Raw genomic sequence first — 24,257 nt, 5'->3', positions numbered from 1 at the left:
TTTTATTGATGTGAAAACTCGATGGAATACGTAAAACTTTCATTATGTTGCATATAAGCTTATGATAGATTTTTCTTTGTCAATTTCAGTGAAACTTTGCATTGGTCAAATATTTTGAGTAGGTATATCTACGGCTTTTAAGAACTAAAAAGTAATTTTTGATTCAATTTGTATTCATATAAATTAATGGAAAATGTGAAATAGTAAATGAGTCATCATTCTTGTTAAGAGTGTTGAGAAAAAATCTCATTGAACATTTCTTTCTAGTAACTGTTATTTTTTTAAGCCAATTTGTTTTGCTCACGTACAAATCAAAGATGACCCACTGACCGAGTTTCCTGTAAAAAAGGCCATAACCTAGAATAAGGAAATAAGTCATAGGAGCAATGTACACATAAATAAACCAACACTTTTAGAATTCCTTACAGAAAGGATAAAATACGGAACCCTATTACTTAAGCTCCACTCTCTGTCTTTCAGTCCGTCCGTCACCGGGCTATATTTATATCTTTGTGAACTGTTACACAGCTGCATAGTGAAATTTTCACAGATCACAGACACAAACAAATGTATTAGTCAAATTGTCACCTAATCTATTGGACAGAAACCTACACTATCTCTTGAAACAACGTAACGTTCCGTTGTGTAAACAACTGTTCTTTGTTGCAATTATTAAAATAATTATTACAAGGAAGCACATACGACACACTATTCTATCGTTATCTTAAAGGAGGGTAACAGTGTAAGTTTCGTAAAGTTCCTAAGAAACTCCTTGAGGCACACTTAATAATATTATAAGAAACACTAGAAGCAAGAACAAATTCCCTTGAGAATCATAAGCTTCGAAACTTGCAGATTTAAAGACCACCTACGCGTAAATGCTTTCGTCGAATTCGTAATCTCGAAACTGTAGGTAAAATTAGATTTAATAATTTTCTAACTGGAGGAGTGACAATAAAGTCTTGGATTTAATATTAATTTCAAGATCTTTAGTAATCAGTATCAGATATTTTGAAAATTACACAAAGGTATAATAAGCTAATATCATAAGTTATCATATTTAATAGGTCCATGTACAGCGGTTGACATCCTATGACTGAGATGATGATGACAATTTTTTTTTATTAATCCAATCCCAAGAAAATTTAGTCAGTAGTTAAATGAGTTAGATAATAATCAAAATAAACATTAAGGTAACTTAAGGCAACGATAACTACGATCATTAATATTCCTTAGCCTATTCGTAAAAAAATGGTCAGGTTTTATAAAGAAACCTTACCAGAAAAGAAATTAAGACAACAAATTGAATTAGTAATAACGTTTATTTAAAAATATCAATCAATATAAATACTTCCTTCAAGCTTACTCTCTAACTTGACCAAAAACTGCTTAATACCCATCAGTTCATTAGATACTTCATCTAACTTCGTATTCAGAACATTTACAGCTTCCCTCGACTCTTGAACATAAACTACATTTTGATGTTTCAAGGTCTCCACCGCATCATCCAAGTCATTCAAATGCGCAGCCAGACTTGTAGACTTAGGTTTAGATATATCTACTTCTTTTTCTGGTTCTTTAGGTTTAGCGAGCTCTTCCATTCTTATTTTATTATACATCATTATCACATCATGCATTTCATTTAATTTGGTATTGAAGGCTTTAAAGCCGATTTCGTCCTCGATCTGTTTTTTCATCATTTGGGCTTTGTTGAATATGGATTCTTTGATTTTTGAGGGTAAAGTTCTAGACTGCCCCCATCTTGGTTTCCCCGGTTTTAATATCATCACACGCGATACATTTCTTTTATTCTTTAATCTAGTATTCACTTTCTTTGGAAGCATCAGCTTAAATACTCTGTTATATACTAGGGTATCTAATGTTCCTAAGAACTCTACTTGCTTTACTAGCCTCCTAATATTACCTAATACTTCTAAATCATTGATATCATTGACTGCCACACCGACGAGTAAGTTCATAAGTACAATACTAGCCAGTAACAGAAATATTAGGAAGATTATTCTGGCTATGATGAGTGACGTGGCAAGTTCTGCATTTCGTTCCTCGTCGAATAGGTCTCCGTACTCGAATTCTGACGTCATCATGGCTATGGTCTTGACGAGGGCTGACCAGGGCCCGTCGAAGGGCACTTGGGAGTGGAACTGGATCATGAAGCTGAGAGAGAAGCCGATGACCAGGAAGGTGAAGGTTAGAAGGATCTGAAGCAAAAGTAATCAATTGAATACGGTGACTTTGCATGTCCCTAGGTATTAATAAGATTTATCTAAATATAATCAAGCCAAACACTTCCTTATCTTATGATTCGCCAACAAACATTATAAAAAACTGTTTTCTTCTTTCGCTGTAGGGAGTGATAACGTTAAATACCCAAACTTTACTTTAATATTCACATAAACAATGTTAAATCAAAAGAATTGAAGTTTAGTGTCTCAGACCATAAGGTCTATAAAGTCCTTTGCCTAATTTCTTTTATCCATCTATGGGAAAAAAAATACGAAAAAGACGTAAACCAAAAGTGCTTACCTTTACAACATTCGACGCGACTTTCCCAAACATGAGTACATAGTAGCCCCAGTTGGGAAACCTGGAGAGGAGGAAGGTCATCTCCAGCCAAGACAGCAGGATGGCCACAGTAGCCACGTGGCGAGGCCACTCATGCTCCTGGATGTTGACCACCACCACGGCATATGGGAGGATGACTGCGAAGCCCAGGGAACCGAACTTCACCCAGGTCTCAAGATGTAAGAAATATCTACTGCTCTTTACGTTCATGTATAGAAGTTCCTGTAGACAAGTAAAAATTTATTAGTTAGAATTATGCCTTTTAGGTGCGGAATTAGAAAAGTGCACTCAAATCACTTTACCAATAAAAACACAACAGATAAAAGAAACTCTTGTAGCCAATGATTTTATGAAATGTAAATAACAAATGTCACAAAAACTCATATTTTTATTGATCACCATCGTGTGTGCTAAAAGGTATTGATAGTGCCATATATTTGTGTCAGTAAAGCAAATATTACCAAATATTACCTGTAAAAGTATCAAACATATCGAAGCATAAACGAAGTAACTCCAAATAACAGGATTCAAGAAGGCCGGTGGACTGTCGTGCGTATCTACATAGAAGAATACTGACACAATGAATATCGTGAGAGATGACAAGAAAATCCCATAAATAGCTATAATCGTGTAGAAGAACGGCAACAACGCCTTCCATTTTAGGAACAAAAAGCTTTCGACTAACGGATGGACAAGCAATCTCCTCTGTCCATATCTATTCCCAGTTTTCAGCAGAGTCTCTATAACCTTCATTTGAGCCATCTCACAAATCGTTGGCATTAAGATTCCATAATCAACAGTCACCTCACAGTTATGATCTTGCAAATCTTGGCCGTTACTCGAAATGTATGAATCGAACACTTCTTCCATGAATTCCGTTGGTTTCGACAGATTGTTTATAATCATATCGATGGCTGTTCTTCGCATTTTCTTTGGACCGTCCGTGTACCCTGAGAGATCAGCCCCTTCTTTAAGAAGTAAAGCTATCACATCTCTGCTGCCGTGATGACTGGCAGTGTGTAATGGAAACCAGCCCAGACTGTTAACTTCATGTACAGTTGTTTTGTCAAACTTGAGTATAATTTTCGCTATATCTACATGGTTTTTGACAGCGGCCAAATGTAAAGGAGTTGACGATCTATGTGGTACTGAAGTTGTTCTTAATCTAATATCAGCTTTCTTTGATAGAAGTAGTTCTACGCATTCTGCATGATTGTTTGTGACAGCGTAATGTATTGGTCCAAAACCTCTTGTATCTGGTTCGGTTAGAGCATTAATTAAAGAGTCGGTAACTACTTCGTCAAATTCTAGAAGAACTCTTAGTACTTCTAGATGTCCGTAGTCAGCTGCTGCATGGAGTATATTAACGTTTCCTGGAAGGGTTATTTTAAGTGTAGCTCCTTCATTGAGTATTTGCTTAACGCATTCAACGTGGCCGTTTTTGATGGCTTTGTATAGAGCTGTTTCACCTTCTTCGTTTTGGTAGTCGATAGCGTCTCTCTGTTTTGCTATGCTGAGTATTTCTGTGAGTACATCGACGTTGCCGAGGGTTGCCGCTGAGTGTAGTGGAGTTTCTCCGTCGTTAGCCTGAGGGATGTTAAGATTTAAATTTACATAACAGAACAGCAATTTTTGATTTCAACGGTTAGATAAAATTAACCTTGAAGTGTTTCACAAAGGACTAAAATACTAGATTGTCGTTCAATTTTGTTAGTGTTCTTGGTTAACTACCAAAGTATACCTAAGCAGATTTTAAAGTCGCCATTATATTAATTTAACCACAATTGCTAACTCATATAGTAAAAAGTTTCTTGTTCAACAGTCTATCATTGAATTATTCTCTCCATAAGCTCACCATCTTGCACACCTTACCTTGGACGTAACATCAGCACCAGCCTCCAGCGCGATGCAGACTCCGGGCACCCAGGCGGCCTCCACCGCCGCCTGCAGTACCGAGTGACCTTCCTTATCCTTCACATCCACTACAGCTAGTAGCGGATTCGCGTTTATGTAGTCGTAGTTTGCGAGGAGCTAGAGAAAGAAATTCATGTTATTTTTATTAAAATTATTAAGTCAATTGGAATCACCGACTATTAATATATCAGGGTTCAGTTCTTTTTTAAACCTTTTTTAGCCCCCGAAGCTAAAAGAGGGGTGATATACGTTTTACGTATCTGTGTGTCGGTCTATGGCATTATATCTCCCGAATGGAAGGAGCGATTTTGATTTAGTTATTTTTTAATTAAAGGTGCTAGTGTTTTCAACATGTTTGATAAATAATTGAGCTGTGTGAAAAAGTTAAAAATTTAAAAATGTTATGTTATTTTTATGGATCGATAAACCAGATGTTCCAGTTTACTTAGGTTTATCAGACCCAAAGTACTATCTGACTGATCCTGACTCTTCAGTTTAGTTTCAGTTGAGAATTTTGTCATCTGTAAAATATTTGTCTACAAGACTATAAATAACTTACTAAGGAAAAGTTTCGATCAAAGTTTAAGAACTCCTAAATCAGTTAAGCTTGCTAATTTAATTTTCAAGTTTTGGTAAGTCTAGAATTAATAGTGACCTTTTAAGATTCATTGAACCATACAATGTTCTGAGGCTATAATGAAAATTTTACGCCAATTAGGTACTTTTACGTAAATTACATACATACCTAAGTGGAAATTGAATAACAAAATTACCCTAGACTTACAGTTTTTCAAAATTTTCTCAAAGAAAGGTAATGTTGTTCCCCCTTCGATTTACCTCGGTCTATAATAATAATACTAGCCTAAGAACGTCTCACTGCTGGGCACATTCCTCCTTCCCTATAAGGAAGTTTTCACTAATAACCACCCTAGCTCACCGCGTGTTGGGGATTTCTCATTAGACAATATTTGAAATCCAGGTTTCATCACCATGTTTAACTTCACCGTTTTTCAGTATTAGGTATCTTAAAATAATTAAGACGGTACATTATCTTAAAAAAGTCACACGTGTACTTTGCCTTCGTTGGGATCAAATGCACTTCGAGCATACAAATCAATGTCTAAAACAACAATGCTACCAGGTCATATTTCAACATAAATTATTTTTTCTTAGATTAGATTAGATTAGAATATTCTTCATTGTATACCATGAAATTACAACAATGATTCTTAATACATACTGTGTTAGGGTAAAATGGCGGTCTACCGCTAGGACAGGAAAGAGGGGTTTCTTCCAATTTTACTTATCCCTTTAAAAAGTCCTTATTACCTGTAAATGCTCATCCAGATGTTTCTTGACGCAAACATGGAAGGGAGTCAGTCCAGCCGTGTTGAGGCAGGTGACGGCAGCCCCCGCGTCCAGGAGTAACTGGATGGTCTCCAAGCTCTCAATCTCCACGGCGGTGTGGAGTGGAGTGTCCAGGTTGTTCAACTTGTTGTATTTCATTGTATTGAAGCTGCCGCCAGCGTTGAGAAGCATCTTTATTACTTCTATCATGCTAGAAGATAAGTTTTGATTGTAATTATCGTGAGAATTAATCATTATTAAATGATGCAACGGATTGTCCGATTGCGGCCGTGTCTGGTCATGATTAAGATCCGGCAATCCCGATCATTACGCGTGAGTAAACCGTTGCATTATTTAATAATAGAAGATACATAAAAAAACGATACATCGAAAACAAAATGTTTTTTTTACATTTTGCATGTGACTTGAGAAACTCCTAGCGACATCAGAATTAAATTATTTGTTGTTGGATCCATTTTTGGATTTAAAGAAAGTATGAATAATTTCGATGAATAACTTGTCTATTGCATTTGGTTAACCAGTAAGGATGGATTTACGTTTTTGTAATACCTATACAAAATACATTCCCATGGCGATATGGGTTTTAACATCTTATTGAAAAGGATTATTTTTAAATAAAGCAAAATTGTGCTCTTTTTTCCTTGTCTATTCTAATGATCTGTAGATGATATTAAACATGAATACAAAATTGCTTAAGCTTATATTGTATCAACGGCGCATTAGGCCGCCTCGCTGGCACATCAATACTCTAGAAGATGAATGAGTTAGACCCAATATCTAATACACGGCATTGAAAAATTACTCTTACTTCGACACATTAAATATTAAAATACTAATATAACGCTTTAGGCTTTCTATTTTTATACTATCTTTGAAATTACATAAACAAAAATTACCTGAATTTCCCAAAGGCAACATGCGTCTTTACTAGAAACACATTCTTAATGGGAATAATATTACAATATATGTACAGACAGGAACAAAAGTCTATTTGAATCCCTACTAATATTATAAATGCGAAAGTAACTCTGTCTGTCTGTTACGCTTTCACGTCTAAACCACTGAAGTGATTTTAATGAAATTTGGTACAAAGATAGAGTTGACCTTGACAAAGAACAAAGGATAGTTTTTATCCCGGACTTTTGAAGAGTTCTCTTGGAAACGCGATATAACCGACATCGACGCGGGCGAAAAGCTAGTGAAGTAATAAAAACATAAAATGTGAAAGTAGTTGCGGAAAAGATAAGTAGTAAACTTCTCAAAACTATATATGTACAGAAACTCAAAGGCCTGTTATCACAGTTACATACAATAGTATAACCGTGATCAGCTGAAACTAATTTCATTCAATTCTATAATTACATTTCATCAACGTCCGCCACAGCAGAAAACACAGCTTATCCTTATGAAATTTGTACGTCACGAATTTGTGATATTTTCGGCAATGACGTGGCTGAGAGGATCGCACAAATGGTATTTAAACAAGTGTATGTGTGTCTTTGTTACCACTTCACTTCAAAATTTGGTACAGAGTTAGCTGACACCTATCCGACCCAGGCGTGCGAAACCCTCTGTGGCCAATTAGGGCTGATGGATTCCGGTGCAGCGGGATTGTCGGAAAGGGTTACTGTAGCCCCGGTACACGAAGGCCAAAGGAAGGAACTTGGGTGCGTTTTAGTCCGAAGAAGTCTGACAACCCCTTCCGCTCAACTCAAAGCGGAAGAAATCATTTAATCATTTTCCATCCAAAAAAAACGGCTTACGAGCTTGTGAACCACAGCTACTTGTGTTATAAAGCCTTGCTGTTCGTAGACTTCTGTTACTGCCTGTACCTAGTCTTGCAGTTTGCATTGACGGCATCCTCCTGAATTTCTAAGACGTTACAAAGCGAATGTCTAATTAGTATCTCATTTAAAATGGAGTGGCTTGCCTTTGAGTTTAGTTGCAACTAAAATTGTAGTTGGAGGAAGCGTACAATGTAATGGTTTATTTAGACGTAGCTTTTGTAAATTATGTGCTCGAGACATAAAAACGTGGTGAGCTTATTAACATGTTATTTGTTTGTCTAAAGTTTCGTGAATGATGTGTCGCTAGTTCCATCAACGTGTAGGACCAACATTTGTGTGATTCACGATTGCTTATCTTGATTCTGCACTTGTGAATTTAATCCTAGTGTCGCAGTGTGTTTTACAAACAATCAAGTTAGATGCACAAAAACACTCAGACTTATCAACTAGCATTCGTGGACCACACAAATATTTGTCCGACGCAGGTATCGAACCAACAAATCGTCGAGCTAAATAACTACTTCATTACTGCCTATACATTTCTTTGTTCTATGGGCTCGGCTCCCTAAAAAAACAAATCTACTAGCTATTCAAACATATATGGAAGTACCAAATCACGACTAATTTCCTCATAGTTTGAATTAACTGAACTGTAATTACCATGATTCACATTTCCATACAGGCCGCGTAGATCCTGATTACAGATTAAGGTAAATTTGAAGAGCCTTATTAACAAACATGGCTTACATTTTGGATGAATTAACATTCATTAACTATTTGAATAACATTAAATAGTATTCTAATTAGATAATATTGAGTTCAACAAAGATATTAAACCACCTGAACAATAAAAACTTGTATAAACGAACAAAATCACATCGAAATTTGGTCATCTGTTTTGGAGCTGCAAAGTCACAAACACATAATCTCATGCAACTGAGACAGTATTTAAACACAAAAACTTTGTAAATCGCATTCTGAAAATTTTAAGGGACCAAAATGAGCTATTCTAGGTTTAATGGAAAAGAATCAACAAAATTCGCTTATCTAGTCCAAAGCTTAGTTCCAAAAAAACCAGAAGAATTGTAAGCTTCCCCCTTTTTGAAGTCGGTTAAAAAAGATTGCTAACGAACCTACTTAAGACCCTTGTAATAGTTAGCAAAAACCAACACACCCCTAACAGTGAACACATTTTGCGAAAATGGAGGGAGCTCCAATTACGCAAAATAGTTATAACGGTAATAACATCGTCACGTATTCCAGGTGGCAACGAGACTGATTGCAATTAATATTGAACAAGTACTCAATAATATTATTTACCTATCTGAATATATTTATCTATAGATGAAATTTTGGCAATATTTCTGACACATTAAAAGGAATGTCATGCGAGAGATGATGGTGAATTTAATTCCCATGTGTCTATACAACTTGTTTTGACAAACCATGTAAATGAATTGTGTTAAAATCACAGTTAAGAATAAATTAGTCTTGAAACACAATTTGGAAGACCGTCTGTATATGGATTTATATGCACGTGAAGTTAAATTCAATGTAATTTTTTTAAAGTTAATGATAAACGGTGAAGGAAAATGTAGTTAGAAATGGTTTCCAAATATTAAAATCCAGCTCGCAGTGAGCTTGCGTGGGCTAGGTGATCAAAGATTATATCTTCCCTATAAATAACCCAGGACAAATTAAAGTGCCTTCCGAAACCACCCACGGGCCAACCATATTAAAAGTAGCTTAATCTGTGATAAATCAACTTGTGCAGATATAGTTTAGCCATAAGGTCCTAGGGTCGAAAGCGTCATTTTCCCACGTTTTATACACGCAGTTTTCTTGTTTTTCTGTTTGTCCTTCCCCATAAGGTAGCAGGCTGAAATTTTCAGGGTAGCTTCCATCCCGATGACAATGCATTTTACAACTATAAAAACAGCTGGACCGAATTTGATAAAATTTGAATGGAGTGGCATTAAAAACGTGAGTTTGCAGATTTATTTAATCGATTAAAAAAAAAAATACAGGTATATCTACTTACTTCTTCTCATCAACATTTTGGTTATAGTAATACGCGTAGCCAGCGACGTCCAGAGGCGTGCGACCTTCTAGATCTGTGACGTTAGGGTCCGCACCAGCAGCGAGCAGGAGTCGTGTGCAGTGGCGCCGGACGCAAGAACTGGCCACGTGCAGTGGCGTCCAGCCTGGTTGGAAGATTGGTAGCTGAGGACAATTGTGCTGATAGAGTATTGCGTTCAATGATGGTTAAGATGTAAATAATAAAAAATAAATATAAATGCGGGCAACATCACATACATTGTTCTGAACCCAAAGTAAGTTGCTAAAGCACATGTGTTATGGAATTCAAACACAACGAAGGTACTACAAACACCCAGATCCAAGCCAATGTAGAAAATATGAATTTTTACATTGACCCGACCGGACATCGAACCCGGGACCTCAGAGCTAGCGACACCTTGAAACCTGTGCGTACACCACTCGACCACGGAGTTCGTCTAACTTTAAGGTTAAGATGTTTTAGAGTTTCATGACAAAAGGTAAACACAGCGCCGTATTCCGTAATCCACTGTCACCAAGAATATGAAAATGTCACGAATTATGCAGATATTCCTGTTACAACAAACCTTTACCAAACTGCAAGACTAGTAACATAATCATTCAATTAGCTCGACAGGTAAAGATTTTCAGATAAATTGGATGTATGTATAAGTTCACCGCCAGACTTGCTACGGATGGGCACAGGATAGAGAGTTGTTTCGTGTTTTGGATTAAAAAATATATAAGCGGAGAATTACTTGGCCCTGATACTAAGAAGTATAATCCGCTAGACATCGAATTAAACGGGACTTCAGACTAGGCAGGTGATAAGATCTAGACAAAAAAAATCTTAGCCATCCAAAAACGTACGCAACTAATGAGACATTAGACTTTCCTTCACGTCAACGTTGAAATAACTCAATCTTGTTGAAGAAGAACAACGGTAACACGTAACTAGCAATAGCAAGTTAACAACAATTGAAAGCAAAAATTGTCGATTTCTATTACTTAATTGCCAATACAATGGTTGCTATTCATCTTGTGAAATTGAACTCGTAAGTTGAAAGAATCATATAACAAATGTTTTGCATTGAAGAGATTAAAAAAACGATTTATACATATACATTTTGTGGATCACATAAACATTTATACTACGCAGTTATAAATACCACATCACGTACACTGGGGTTGGCGCGCTGATCTTTACTACTCGACTATCCGTGCAGTCAACGAAACTAAACACCAGTATAATCAACTCGGAAAAACAAAACAAATATTTCCTCAGAGAAATACTCCATTTTCGACAACAACTATCGCAATGTTATCGCAAGCTACGATTAGCTAATACTCCAGGCGTGTGGATCTTATGGAATGTCCGTGGTTTCATTAGCCAGCTCTATAAGACATTGGGCCACGTCTTGCCATCCATCAAACGTGTCGGCATTACTGAGGACCTACCACCATCTCCCAAACTAACAACATTGAAGATGTGGAAAAGAGATGTCGCTCTACGATGTGGTGCTCTGTCACGCTTTCACTAATAGAATAATAATACTGTATGATGTCAGAGTAGGCGATCTGAACGGCGAGTACCGGGTATACGATATTATTTTACGGAAGGATCGTACGAACGTGATTAAAGATGTGAGCTAGTGAGGGGAACAAGATATAAGCCTGGAAATGAAAAGTGCATTGGAGTGATTAAATATGATTTAAGATTTGTATTACCGCTTTTAGATGAAGTGCTTCCGCTTTATGAATGCATACAGTAAATTTGAGACTTTAAGGACGTAATAAAATTAGTAGTAGTTCTTAGTATTAATACGGATACAAAATCCTAGTGATATTTTATGTTGGTAAAATACATATCAAGGAAAGTATTTCTTTGTTCAGTAATCGGGCTTGTCTAATAATTAGTTGCTTTTAATAACACTTCGCAACTTTCACACAAAGCCATCCAGTCTCAAACTAAATAAAACTTGTATTATGAGCACTAAACAACTGTAAACATACTAATATATTTCGAAATACTACACGTTTTAGATAAATTACACCCAGAAACAGATCAAATGATCATGCTCACCACATGCGAATTTGTCCTTGATGGTAACTGAACCTACGACCTCTGGACCTCTCTCTAACCACTAAACAAAACAGGCCACAAAAACCTAGCACATAAATCTACATTCGCTTCAAAGCAAGCTCAAGAACAGCTGAAACAATCCATTAACCTAAACTTGTGTGTCTCAGGTTCTCAGGAGTTAAGTTAACGCGATTAAAACTTAACTATGACAATAAAATGGCGCAAGTAATCATGGTAAGTGCGTGTAACTAACATCACAATATGACTGGATGTGGTACCTTGTTACATAACGCAGTGTTGACTTAGGGCTTATGCATACTGACATAAAGTTAGTGCACTGAGGAGAGCAATTCTCATATATGACAGAAATAAATTATCAGTTGCCTATGTAACTACAAATATTTATATTTTTTGCGATATATTTGAACTGAGTCTAATAAAATGAAATGAAAGCATTCATTTTTTAGGTCAGACATATCATCACTATCACATGTCTTTTTTGAGAACACTGGAGTCTACCTATCTGACTGCCATGAGAAGGAATGTCGAAACAAACTCAGGGGTTAAAATAGGGGGCTCAATTGCACTTGGTCTTTTTAGGTCACTTTAGTAAAAGATAGAGAAGATAATGTTTTTTGCAGAGAAAACAGGCATCTTGGTCGATGAGCAATGCACTTATATAGATGGACCCTTATCCGGAACATACTCCGAGAAAGCACAATTATTTTCTAATTAAATTTGGGAGCAATCATGATTCCGTTCAATTTTGAGGGTTGCTTAACGGCTTCCTCTAGAACCGCAGTAGATTGCAATTACGTTTCTGTTTACTTTCGTATAAGGGACGGGAAAGCCCCTGTGCATTTTGCCCACAAGACTCGGAAATAGCGCCATTCACGGATCGGGGATAGTTTATTAGTTTTTTTTTATTCTGCAACAAATAATCAAACATGAAATAAAACATCAAAACTACTTACAAAATGAAGTATTTCTTGCAGAATATGTCTTATCTTTACTCGGTTTAGCATTGATTATTTTCATGACAATATTTACACAAAAAGCATTCCGCTTTCTTTCTCCTATTTCATGGCAGAGAATAATAATTTTGATTTTGACTGCACGGATAGCCGAGTGGTTGAGTTCATCACGCCAAACCCACTATGTAATCCACAAATGCTTGTTCTGAGTCCAGGTGTCTTTGTGCATGTGAGTTGTATGTTTGTAAACCCCGCGCGACACAAGGATTAAATTCCTTACTGCAGGAGTCGAGTCAAAATGAGTTAAATATGGGATAACCACCAATACCTACAGGAGGCGCAAAACGCCTTAATATTTAACGGTGTTAACAATCAATGTATGAAAACTGTAGATGGGTCACACAACAATGAAAATAAGTCTAAGTGTATTCCTGTTTCACCCCCTAAAACATTATATCTTCACTTACGAGTCCCGTTATATCCCTGCAGTCATGGTCGATGTTATCGCTCCAGGGTTTCGGCAGTTGTGAGTTGACCTCACCGAGGTCACAGCGCACGTTCGTCAGCTCCCTAATGGTGGGGCAGAGCTTCTTCACATCTTCCTCCGTGTCTGAGGACATGCTCTCCGAGCCGACCCTCTCTTGGATATCTGGAAGGCAATTTTGATTGGTACATTTATGTATACTTGCTTATTGAAACTTTCATGTACAATTGTGGTACATAAGGCGGACTTAATGCCGGTCTTAGTATATTGTAAACACATAGGACACATCGAACTTACGTATAGGGATTCTTTGGTTATCATTATAGACTGTGGATTACAGGAGATTAAAAAAAAGATAATATGTGTGTCGGGCATTAATTTAAAAAGAGGTTGCTTTTCGTGTATCAAAGTAGTCCAGTCCATCTCAGAACACTCAGGCGTGACATAAGCCTCTCCAATGACAAGCAAGTTTTATTTATTTATAATTGAATCCCACGATGCAAACGCAATTAGTTAATGATCGTTTTAATCTTCGTTAATATCCCTGACTACATTCGTACCTCCTTGAAACAACAGGTGGCAACCTGGCCTTTAAGAATACAATATCAACAGCTCCAAAGAAAGAAATATAATATTTCTGTCAATTTCAATTGACCGAAGACTTTTCAAAGCGTTTTTGTAGTTGTCATCGTAAAAGCGATTATTTAGAAGTGAACTCTTTTTTTAAGTTGGAATCATGGAGATCGCCCACAATTTTATGGTGAGTACATACTATGGCAGAATTAGAAAAAAATGATCAATTTGTTTTTGTATAATTTTGAAAATTGACACGTCTTTCTCTCTCCCCAGTCATCAATAACACACGATACTTCTACTTGTTAATTTAATTACCCAGATTAGTAATCTTAAATTCACTTGACGATTTGAGTACATGGTTAAATAAGAGCGTTTTTCTAGGGCCCTGGAGCCACAAAAACCATGTTGCGAATCAACGAGAATGGAAACGTCGTCGGTACAATTATAGTTAACTGTGAAGGTATGTGCTAAGTTTAAATCTGCTACTGGTACAAATATCTTAAAACATGAAGACTACTTTTTTGAGGGAATCCTCATGGACACCCAAAGAGAACGGTTGACGGGCCTGTTGGTCTAGTGGTTAGTGACCCTGACTGCTATACCGGAGGTCGTGGGTTCGATTCCCGCCCAGGACAAATGTTGTGTGATGAGCATGATCATTTGTTCTGGTGGCTGGGTGTAATTTATCTATAATATGTATGTATTTAGAAATATATAAGTAAGTTTATCAGTTGTCTGGTTACCATAACACAAGCTCTGCTTAGCTTGGGATCAGATAACCGTGTGTGAGTAGTCCCATGAAACAAAAAAAAGAGAAGGAAGCGGAAAGTCTCAAAGTCTTGTGGACTAAACGTTGTCGTTGCATGGCAATACGTTGCAAGAACCTAACCTCTTTTTCTAAGCTATATTTCAGCCGTCTTTCAGTCTGACCATATTTACCATACGACATAACTTGTAGGTTTCCCTGAGACGACAACCCTGGACAGTTTGACAGCTGCCACCTACTCGAATCATATGAGAAACCTATCGCACCATGCCTCGAACGCGCTTAAGGAAATTGTAAGTATGTTACAAAAAGATAGATATTAGAAACAACCGTAGGACAAATTGGCAGACGCACTTCACCACCAGCCCAATGGTCCAGTATCCTTCCTCATATGGAAGCTTGCCTGGAACTGGTTGCGGAAGTTAAGGTCCGGGTCTTTTGGTACTATTTAGATAGGTATATGTCTAGCAGGGTACCGTGCTGTCTCTTTTTGGAATCAAGACGGCTCCGGTTGAAGAAGCAGTCGACCTTGTTGATCTTTCTCCCAACTCCTAAAAAGGATACAATCTTGCTCTAGCGAGTCGTAATGGTAGGAGGTATGCTCTATTTTTGAAGGTCATTTAAGTTTTCAATCTTTTAGTATTGAAAATAGCCCCTTTTTGAGCAGACAATATTCAAGGACCATTTTTTTTCCACGCATCCAATCCGATTTTTACTTTGCGTGAGTTTGGAACAATAAAACTTTTAAATTGACTCTGATTTTCGTTCCTCTTTCATTAATTTTTAGTTTCGTACATATTCTAAGTCTATTAGTTTAAATCTGAACGGGACATTAATAAAACATAATCGACGAGGCATCTAACGGTCTACGTGTAGCTTGGAGCTTCGCAAATTAACCAGGAATTTATTTAAGGCGCTTTGCTTACAATCCTATTACGAACTTCAAAGCAACTTAGAATAATGGTACTTTTGAATAATCAACGTTACACAGTTTTAGTAGAACAGTACCACAAACTATTTTATCAAATTGACGATAGGAAGCCTAGTTGACGAAACTTTCGTCTTTCGTTAAATTACATTTAAGCACGCGAAGCTTTCCACAAGGAATCTAATCTCCTTGTGGTTTCTTTGATACTGGATTCGATCTAGGCAATTATAATGTTATATAATAATTTCATATTCCACAACTTTCACACAGCGACATCTGGTTTCAAACTAAGCAAAGTTTGTATTGTGAGTACTACACAACTGGTAAACATACTTATACATATATATTATATAGATATGATAGAAAAATAACACTCAGACACAGAATAAATTATTGTACTCATCACACAAACATTTTTCCTAAGTGGGAATCGAACCCATGGCCTCCGGTGAAGCAATAGGCACTGTTATTAGTCTAGTTATCAATAAATGCTGACTGACATAGTTTTTTTCTGTTCTGTCTTCCTGTTTGTTCTGGCCGACTTTTTCTTCTGTTTTGTAAAATCCATTGTCGATTAAGATAAATTGCCTCTTTAATTTGCGTCACAAATCCTTATTTTTAAATATGCTTAATTTTGCTTGAGAAGGTCCAAAAGGCATTTTTGAGGTTCCTTTATAAATTCCGGTTTGGATATTATCCATATTTATATCCAACCAAATTTCTTGTTGGACACCTAGGATTTAATATGTTGCAAACTAGAAGAGCCTATGACCAGTTGAACATCATGCTCAAAATATCTAGAGGGATAACCGATGCCCCTGATCTGCACAATGAGCTGATTCGTCTTTACGTCCCTAACAACTATCTTCGAGGACGAAAACACCGACTACTAACCGCACCTACTAGTCGCACAGTGGCCCGGGCCTCATCCCCAGTTCCCCGTGTTCTAGCTATGCTCAATGACCTCATGGAAGCTGAACCGAACTGTGATCTATTTGTTGAAGATTTTAAAATAATAATGTGTTTGTGTCTCTGCCTGTGCGAACGCATAGTTTAATGTGTATCTTGTTATTGTTTTAAATTTTATATTACGTTTGTTTTGTTTATTAATAGTTTATTCTTTGATGTAACTAAGTTTCTCATGTTTATAATTAAGCTGGACGGTTTTTCTAGTTTATATTATGTTTTTCTATTTTAAATTTCACGTCTATGTTAATGTAATTGGTGTCTCTATCGTTTTAACATAAATAAATAAATAAATAAATTATTTTTCTTTTAGGCTAAACATACACTATTGCCATTGAGCACGAGAAACAGCACACTAGACATCGCGCCTTTCGTTTCAACAAATGCAAAGCACTCATACTAGTATAAGAGCTCATAATCTAAAATGTTCTATTATTCTAGGATGTGACTGACGAGCTGGTGGTCCTGAGGCTGGTCTCCAGGAAGTCCGAGGCTGTAGTGGCACCAGACAGTGAGTTCCACATCATTGTCGTCATGAGAAGGCACTAAACCACCAAATGTCCATGTCAGAACGAGACAACACTACATCACTTGTAGCTGTCTCTTTTCCAATCCGTGACAAAGGTCTACTGATCCAAGAAGTCGTTGTATACAAGAACTGTAGAGTACGTTCCAAGTATATTTGTCTCTACATTTCTTAAGATTGTGATAGAGACAGCATGATTCTTGAGGGTGAAACTTGTTTAGTATTGTTCTTAATTACGTATTAGATTAATCCTTAATATAGCTTTGATTCTCAACATTTGGTTTGAATGTCGAAATTGTTCAGTCGTAATTAATTTATATCAGTGAATGTTTCGTTTTTATTGTTTGTTAGTGTTTTGCATGTATTTAGGTGCTTAGATTTATTAAACGTTTCTATTTATTGATTTTATTTAGTTTTATTGTTCTTTAGATACAGCTGTTATGGTTTTTGTCACTAAGTTTTTAATTAATAAGTCAGCGCCATGCAAACACTTTCCTAAGCCAAAATACCTAAGTGAAATACATTATTCCAACTAAAAGTTTAGAACTAGGTCATTACAAAATTACCATAAACTGAATTTAAAGTAAAGGAAAAAAAAGATCTTCAAATGGGTGCGACCCTTTCTAAGTTTTTTTTTTAAGACCCTAGATAATCTCACATCGCTTTAGAAAATTAAACTTTGAATTTATAAGAATGACATTCCTTTTCGAAAAATTCCGTGACTTTATCTTGTCAATTTATTCTAATACATTTTATGAGACTGATTCGATCAGCCCTAGCTCTCGAAACCCTATACCTGTCTACAGGCGAAGAGTTCCAGTCACATTCTTACCTTCAGGAAAGTCCAGCAGCACAGCAACTTGTCTTGCGTTTCCAGCAAACGCAGCCAGATGTAGAGGAGTTCTTCCTAGTTTGTCGGTCCTCAGCTTCTCGGCTCCGAACTTTATGAGCAGGCTTAAGGCATCTCCTCCGATGAGGGCGGCTACGTGGCACGCGGAGACCAGGCTCAGACGGCAGGTCGCGTTTGGACTGGCGCCCGCGTTGAGGAGTCTGTTGAATGAAAGATACACAGTATTATTTGGTGCGATTGTAGACCCATGTGGATCTAATGAGATAAGTACCGATACTGAATCAAGAGGAAAAATATAATTTTGAATTTAGGTCTTATTTCATTGTAACCAAAGGTTTAATTTAGGTTTTAGGTATTGATCTCGGTGTCAGCGAATATTTTTTTAGAACTTGTTTTTTTCATGATAATGTATACGGGATAAATATAAGATTTTCCTATTGCACACTAGGCTATAAGATCACACGATTCCTATTAATTTTGGGCTTCAAGCGATAAACTAGTTAGATACACGTCGCATCGTTTGAAACGAAAGTCTTCCTCTACCAGAAACTTGGCATTTCTTTGTAACAAAGAGCTTTAAAACAGAATAAAATATTAACTAAGCAAGAAATTCAGCTTTATAGCCTTTCTTACCTAGGGATAACCACCTATTTTAACAGGAGATCACACTAAATTGTCTCCCATTACAACTACAGCACCTCAAAATGGTCTTGTCTCGCTAAACAGCTCACGTAACAAGATAATCACATATGAAGTGTGTGTAATTAGTCGTGAAACAATTACAAGACGCGAGCCGTGTTCAGAAGCCCTACCACTATCTGTGATAGGATATCTTTGTAGTTCGTGCGAGCGGGACATGGTTATACCCGGTGTAGAGTGCTGTCTCTTTCACGTCTCCAGTTATATAATTTTATGCGTAAGTGGTAGTTCTCCCAGCAGTTCGGAAGCAATTAGTTTAAGACAGCTTCATAATTATGTCGAGTTAATCATCTCGGTATGAGACTAACATACACTCAAAGTGAATATTGTGATTGGTTAGTGGGAGTTGACATATAAAAATCTGTTTGTGTATATGTTGTTGCAATTTTCGTTCGATGCCTTTACTGCACTGGTTAAAGTGATAAATACCTTTCTTCGGGAGGACTTTTAATGACACTTTCAAGACCTATTTGCAACGTGCATTACTAATAATATTTTTAACAACAAAAACGTACAACCGTCTTCGAGTTAAAATTGATGAAATTGATTTTATGGGACAGAATAGCAGCTATTTCACGTTCACAAGAACTAACAAAAAGCAAGTGATCCAGTACGATGCTCTGAGGTGGAAGTATAAAAAAAATACACACGATTGCGAACCTTATACGTCTTAAAGAAGGTTGAAAAACCAAGTATCATTGCTACTACTAACATAAAAACAGTATTCTCAAAAACAGAAAAGCTTCAATTCCCCAACTCACTTTTCTACCGTCTCCATATCATGTTCGTCGATGGCTTCCAGCAGTTCAGTGTTGAGTCTCTGCAGGCGGCGGTCGCCTCTCCTCCAGTGCTTGGACATGGTGGCTCCGGTCTCAAGGTTGGGAGTACTGTTCACGGTGGACGCCATGGACGATGGGGTCAGGTCGGGGATTGACAGCTTTGAGAGTATTGGACGATTGGACCTGTGGAAATGATGTTAATTTAATTACAAGCTAGTGAAAAAACGAGATATTTAGTTTAATTTATTTCCTTGAAGTCAAGGTATTTCATGATCCTACCCTTTTCCCAACTATGTTGGGGTCGGCTTCTAGTTTATGGGATGCAGCTAAGTATCATATTTTTACAAGGGGCGACTGCCAATCTGACCTCCTCAACCCAGGCCACGATACGACGTTTTTAGACTGTCTAGCTTCTGATTACCCGTAATGACTGCCGCAGATGTGTAGATAGGCAGTCGCTCCTTTTGATACAATGGAGCCGTGCTGCATACAGTTAGACTGTAAGCCGACCAAATCCGATGATGGTTTTAACCAACAACGTGTAATTTAGTTCATTTTTTATCAGATTATTTGAGTACACATACTGTAGTCCAGCTCCCAGCCCCAGGTACCGTGGTCTCTGCAGTCGTAATCGGAGGAGGTCGCTCTCACTTGGATTGAGTAACGGCTGGATGTCTTCATCTTGCTCGCCTTTTTCTAAATCTGAAAGAAAAATCAAGCGCTGTTGTAGATTAAAAAATATGTACTGCCTGGTCACCTGCCCTGTGAAAAGTGAAAATAACACATCCGTGTTTAGTTTAAGGATGTCGTAAGAAATTCACTAATATGATAATTGATTATTTTGTTTATCATTTTGATTTGCTCTGGTGGTCTCAAGGACATAAATTTCACCAATTATGCATCTAAGGTAGTTTAAGGTTTTACTTTAACAGTGAAAATAATCATCCGACAAGAGGCTTAAAGTTGAGGTTTTAATTTAAAAAACAATGTTCATGAACCCACTGTTGGTCGAAATTATCACATCCCAAAACGCGAGTAACACAAGCCGAGAAAAAAAAACTGATTTGATTATATTTATTTCACGCAAAAATTCTATTCGGGATGTGCCTATATCAAAATGTCGAGAGGTTCATAAATTATGCACTCTGCCTACCCCTTTATGAATTATAGCATAATGCCTTCAGAGAATAACTTTGTTCGGAGGTTTTTAAGTCCATTTTCCGCGCCATTAAATTGGTATTATGTGGTTTGGCGGTGTTAGGGGAGTCGGTAACAGTCGAGTTTTTACATCTCTACTGTCTACATAATGTAGGTAAATATAGTACGCTATGTGGTCTTCTCGTTACCATATGGATAATGTACAACCTGATTTCAGAGTTTAAAGCACGCGTAGGCTATTGAAGATTTGAGGGCTCTATAACACCCTTAAAAAAACTCATGTGTGCAAGTTTCCTCGCAGTGTTTTTCTTTCGATATATGGCCAATGTTCGAAATATGGGCCAGAGATTTGAAGTACAGATGCCATAAAAAAACATGCATAGGGCGAATGCCAAGGGCAAGGCGAAGAAAATAGGGATGATGACTGGGTATAAAAAGAAAAAATCTCATTAGTCCCTCAGTTAAATAATCGAAAAGTATGAGTCACGTATTTTTTCCTTTTTCACAAAAACTAGAATTGACAAAGATTAACTGCTTTAAAGTTTAGGAGAAGGGGCTTGTGACGTAAGGATATGGTAAAATTTATTCTCAATCGTGACGTCACGCGTAAGTTGCATTCACTGTAATTTGGAAAATTCATGTTTGCGGGACAAATTAAAAAATACGTATCTATTAATATACAAAAAACTACAAGATGGACATTGCAAAAAAAAAAATTGCATAAATACAAGGAACTCCATTTCGTAATATTTATTTTATTTCTACATAGAAATTGAAAATAAAAGTTAAAACGTAAGTAAGTTATCTATACCTTTTTTACGATTGGACCAGGATTGTGGAAGTTTCAATTTTCAATAAGAATTTCAGTTAGCTATAATAATAATTTAAGAAAAAGCAGCCCAGCGATAGACGGAAAACATCGGAGCCATCTTTGGGTACGAAACCCAAAAAAGAAGACAAATTTATAATCGCTTTCTTTAAACTGAATTAAAAAGTAACATTGATTACAATTATCACACTGATACATTTTCCTACTCAATTTAAACATCACAGTTTATCTATATCCTATTATCTCAACAATCGTAGATTAGTCAATAACAATATTATCAGTACAAACTAGGTCGACGCACCGACGAGTGTCAAGACTAAATGAATCACAACAACACAAGATATAATATATATGACATGAGAACAACTTTATTTATAGCTGTATTATGTATGTAGTAGCCGGATATACATTGTAAAAGGAAAATGAGTGAGTAGACAATTAAATTAATACATTTAAAAATCTAAAAGATTTTAAATGTATTAATTTAAATTTGATAAAAACCGGTGAAGCTGTTCTTCTTGTTGTAAATTGCATTGTCATCGGGTTTGAAGCTACCTTAGAAGTTTCAGCCTGCTAGCTCATCGGGAAGTACCTCAAAATTGAGCACAAAAACCCAACCAGGACGACAAACAAACAAGCAAGAAAGGAGCAATAAAATACCAAGCAAAAAGTGAGGGTATAAAAACGTGAGAACAAAAATTTTATGTATGCGCTGATGGGCATGTGACGAAAACCAAATATTAAGTATTTTTCTTCATCAGAGAAAACTGCAATTAAATCCTACAAGCCATTGCTGAGTTCATCTCGCACAAATGCACAGACAAAAAGAGAAACAGTAAAAAATTTAAATTAAATTATATTCATATTTTCTTTCATACTTTGAGAGATATGTGGGCAGGCACTTAGTTAGCTTTGGACCGGTATAAACTACACTAAATTATAATGTGAAAAATTGAAGATTTTCTTAACTCGTCATTGTTTTAAGATTCGTGTCTAACAAAATTACACGCGTACGCGACGCGACGCTAAGTGAAGACGACGCTGAATGGTTGAAGGTCACAGAAGCATAGTTTAAAGAAAAATAAGACATTGTTACAATATTTATTTAAGATCGTTCATATTTCGAACTTGTTTAGTCATTCATTTAACATGTGCTCTCTAACCTGAACGTCCCGTCGTGTGAGCGAGACATTGGTATGTGTAGTGAAGAGCGCTGTCTCGCTTTTACCAAGTATTTACAGACTTTATGGTACATGAACTTGAATGAGAAGTATTTAATGAAATTATATTGATTAATTGACCTGCTTGTGTAATGACAAGAACTGCAAAAGTTCAGCCAAACATATTACCTACATAATATGAATGAAATTTAACAAACCCAGACGCAGAAAGAGGGGTATGATCAGTTTGAGTATTATTGCATCATATAGCTCCTGAACGGATTGAGCGACTTCATTTTGTATTAAAATGAAGTATGAGCGAGAATTCTTAGACATGTTTCATACAAATCAGTCGAGTCATTAAAAAGTTGTGAGGTTAGTTGTTGGGGGTTTTTAATATTAAATTTTATCTTGTATCACCAACCAGCAACCGGTGGCTAGAAATTTACATATAATCTAGAACGTCTAGAAGCATCATATAAGGTGAGTTTAAAGCTATTAGTTCTGGGGATAAGATAACACGAAGCTTCAACACAGTTCAATATGCAAATATCCAGTCGTGACGCTCGGGTGTGAAGTTTAGGTACATATTAGCACTCGCCGGTTCGCGTCAGTTTTAGAGGAACTAAGTATTTGTTCAGTTCAAATATTTGTAAAGACAATAGCCTTCTTACCCAACGTTCGAATGTATGGAAATGACAGGTCAATGTCACGTAATCATGAGCTGACGCGGTAAGGTCGCGCGTCAAAGCCCGCGACCGGTTGGGTCCGAAACTAGTCGGGAAATCCCCATAAATGCGCGTGATTTTTAAAACAATTTGATGTTCCCGTTGAGTGCCCCTTAAAACTTTTTGATTCTCGATAGCTAATGCTTAATCTTAAATACTAAATACTGGCTACAATGATGAATAATGACTACAGACTACATTCTACCTAAATAGTCAGTACCATGTAAAAAAGCACGCCAGTCATGGAAGTCAGCCTACACCGACCTATTACAAAAAAAAAAAACTATTTAAGACTCGAATATCTACCTCTATTGCACCCATTATTTCAGTATCACAAATAGTGCAAAATGCTTTCGCAATAACAACAAATGATGACCCAACACATTACCAATCAACTATCTAAGCACTATTCTCTATCTAAAGTCTAGACTTGTACTACTTAAACAACAACTTAGAGAATTAGCTGTTCTACCTACCTTTATCCATAGCAATCCAAACACTAAAAACACATTATTACACAAATACACAACACAGCGTGGACAACTTACAGACGATAATGATTTAAACATATCAGTTCCTTTCCGAATATCGGCAGATAGACCACAGAACGTATAGAGGTGATAATTTATTTTATTGTTTCTTGTTGCCGCGTCTTTTCTTGGTTAAAACGCCAACCGCACTCAGTGCACTGTGCGTGAACATGGGAAAATGTGATTACCGTTTTACCGACAACAAGCCGGCTTACGCAAGCAAAATTGTTGTCAAGTATGAACAAGAAGTTCGCTCTGATATCTCCTCTTGGGTCTGAAACTAGTCGGAAATCCCAAGAACGCTTAAATGAATCGTCACAATCACACTGATATTATAAAGGCGAAAGTTTGTGTGTGAATGTTTGTAACCTCTTCACACTTAAACAGCTTGACCGATTTTGATTGAATTTGGAATAGGAATAGCTGACACCCTGGATAGCTGAAATAGGCCTTTAGCAATCGGTCTACTAAAGAAGCTTAATATGCCTGTAGCTCTAAGGGACAACCACGC

At 36.8% G+C, this 24,257-nt stretch overlaps 2 protein-coding genes across 2 annotated transcripts; one reads left to right on the top strand and one right to left on the bottom strand.

Moving 5' to 3' along the window:
• Nucleotides 1-1,303: 1,303 nt before the first annotated feature.
• On the bottom strand, nucleotides 1,304-23,777 carry LOC113494360 (transient receptor potential channel pyrexia-like). The gene is made up of 11 exons (XM_026872670.1): nucleotides 23,693-23,777; nucleotides 19,926-20,043; nucleotides 19,324-19,524; nucleotides 17,846-18,063; nucleotides 13,235-13,416; nucleotides 9,694-9,875; nucleotides 5,827-6,055; nucleotides 4,456-4,614; nucleotides 3,055-4,170; nucleotides 2,545-2,805; nucleotides 1,304-2,219 (listed from the first exon to the last, which is right to left on the bottom strand). The coding sequence occupies exons 1-11, from the start codon at nucleotides 23,700-23,702 to the stop codon at nucleotides 1,335-1,337; spliced, it is 3,561 nt and encodes a 1,186-aa protein (XP_026728471.1). The 5' UTR covers nucleotides 23,703-23,777; the 3' UTR covers nucleotides 1,304-1,334.
• LOC113494361 (dynein light chain roadblock-type 2-like) lies at nucleotides 13,714-17,313 on the top strand. Its single transcript, XM_026872672.1, has 4 exons — nucleotides 13,714-14,011; nucleotides 14,209-14,287; nucleotides 14,786-14,886; nucleotides 16,929-17,313. The coding sequence occupies exons 1-4, from the start codon at nucleotides 13,988-13,990 to the stop codon at nucleotides 17,034-17,036; spliced, it is 312 nt and encodes a 103-aa protein (XP_026728473.1). The 5' UTR covers nucleotides 13,714-13,987; the 3' UTR covers nucleotides 17,037-17,313.
• Nucleotides 23,778-24,257: the final 480 nt, after the last annotated feature.

This window comes from Trichoplusia ni, chromosome 5, assembly GCF_003590095.1.
Source record: "Trichoplusia ni isolate ovarian cell line Hi5 chromosome 5, tn1, whole genome shotgun sequence".
NCBI classification, from domain to species: Eukaryota; Metazoa; Arthropoda; class Insecta; order Lepidoptera; family Noctuidae; genus Trichoplusia; species Trichoplusia ni.
This window is presented reverse-complemented; position numbering and strand designations above follow the sequence as displayed.

Excerpts from the sequence above, each read along its gene's own strand:
- LOC113494361 (XM_026872672.1), top strand. The coding sequence starts at position 13,988 with ATGGAGATCGCCCACAATTTTATG. Across the intron at positions 14,012-14,208 it reads AGATCGCCCACAATTTTATG|GGCCCTGGAGCCACAAAAAC; the intron begins GTGAGTACATAC and ends GCGTTTTTCTAG. Across the intron at positions 14,288-14,785 it reads AATTATAGTTAACTGTGAAG|GTTTCCCTGAGACGACAACC; the intron begins GTATGTGCTAAG and ends CATAACTTGTAG.
- LOC113494360 (XM_026872670.1), bottom strand. Across the intron at positions 9,876-13,234 it reads GCAGGGATATAACGGGACTC|CTACCAATCTTCCAACCAGG; the intron begins GTAAGTGAAGAT and ends AATTGTCCTCAG. Across the intron at positions 2,806-3,054 it reads TATGTTTGATACTTTTACAG|GAACTTCTATACATGAACGT; the intron begins GTAATATTTGGT and ends ACTTGTCTACAG.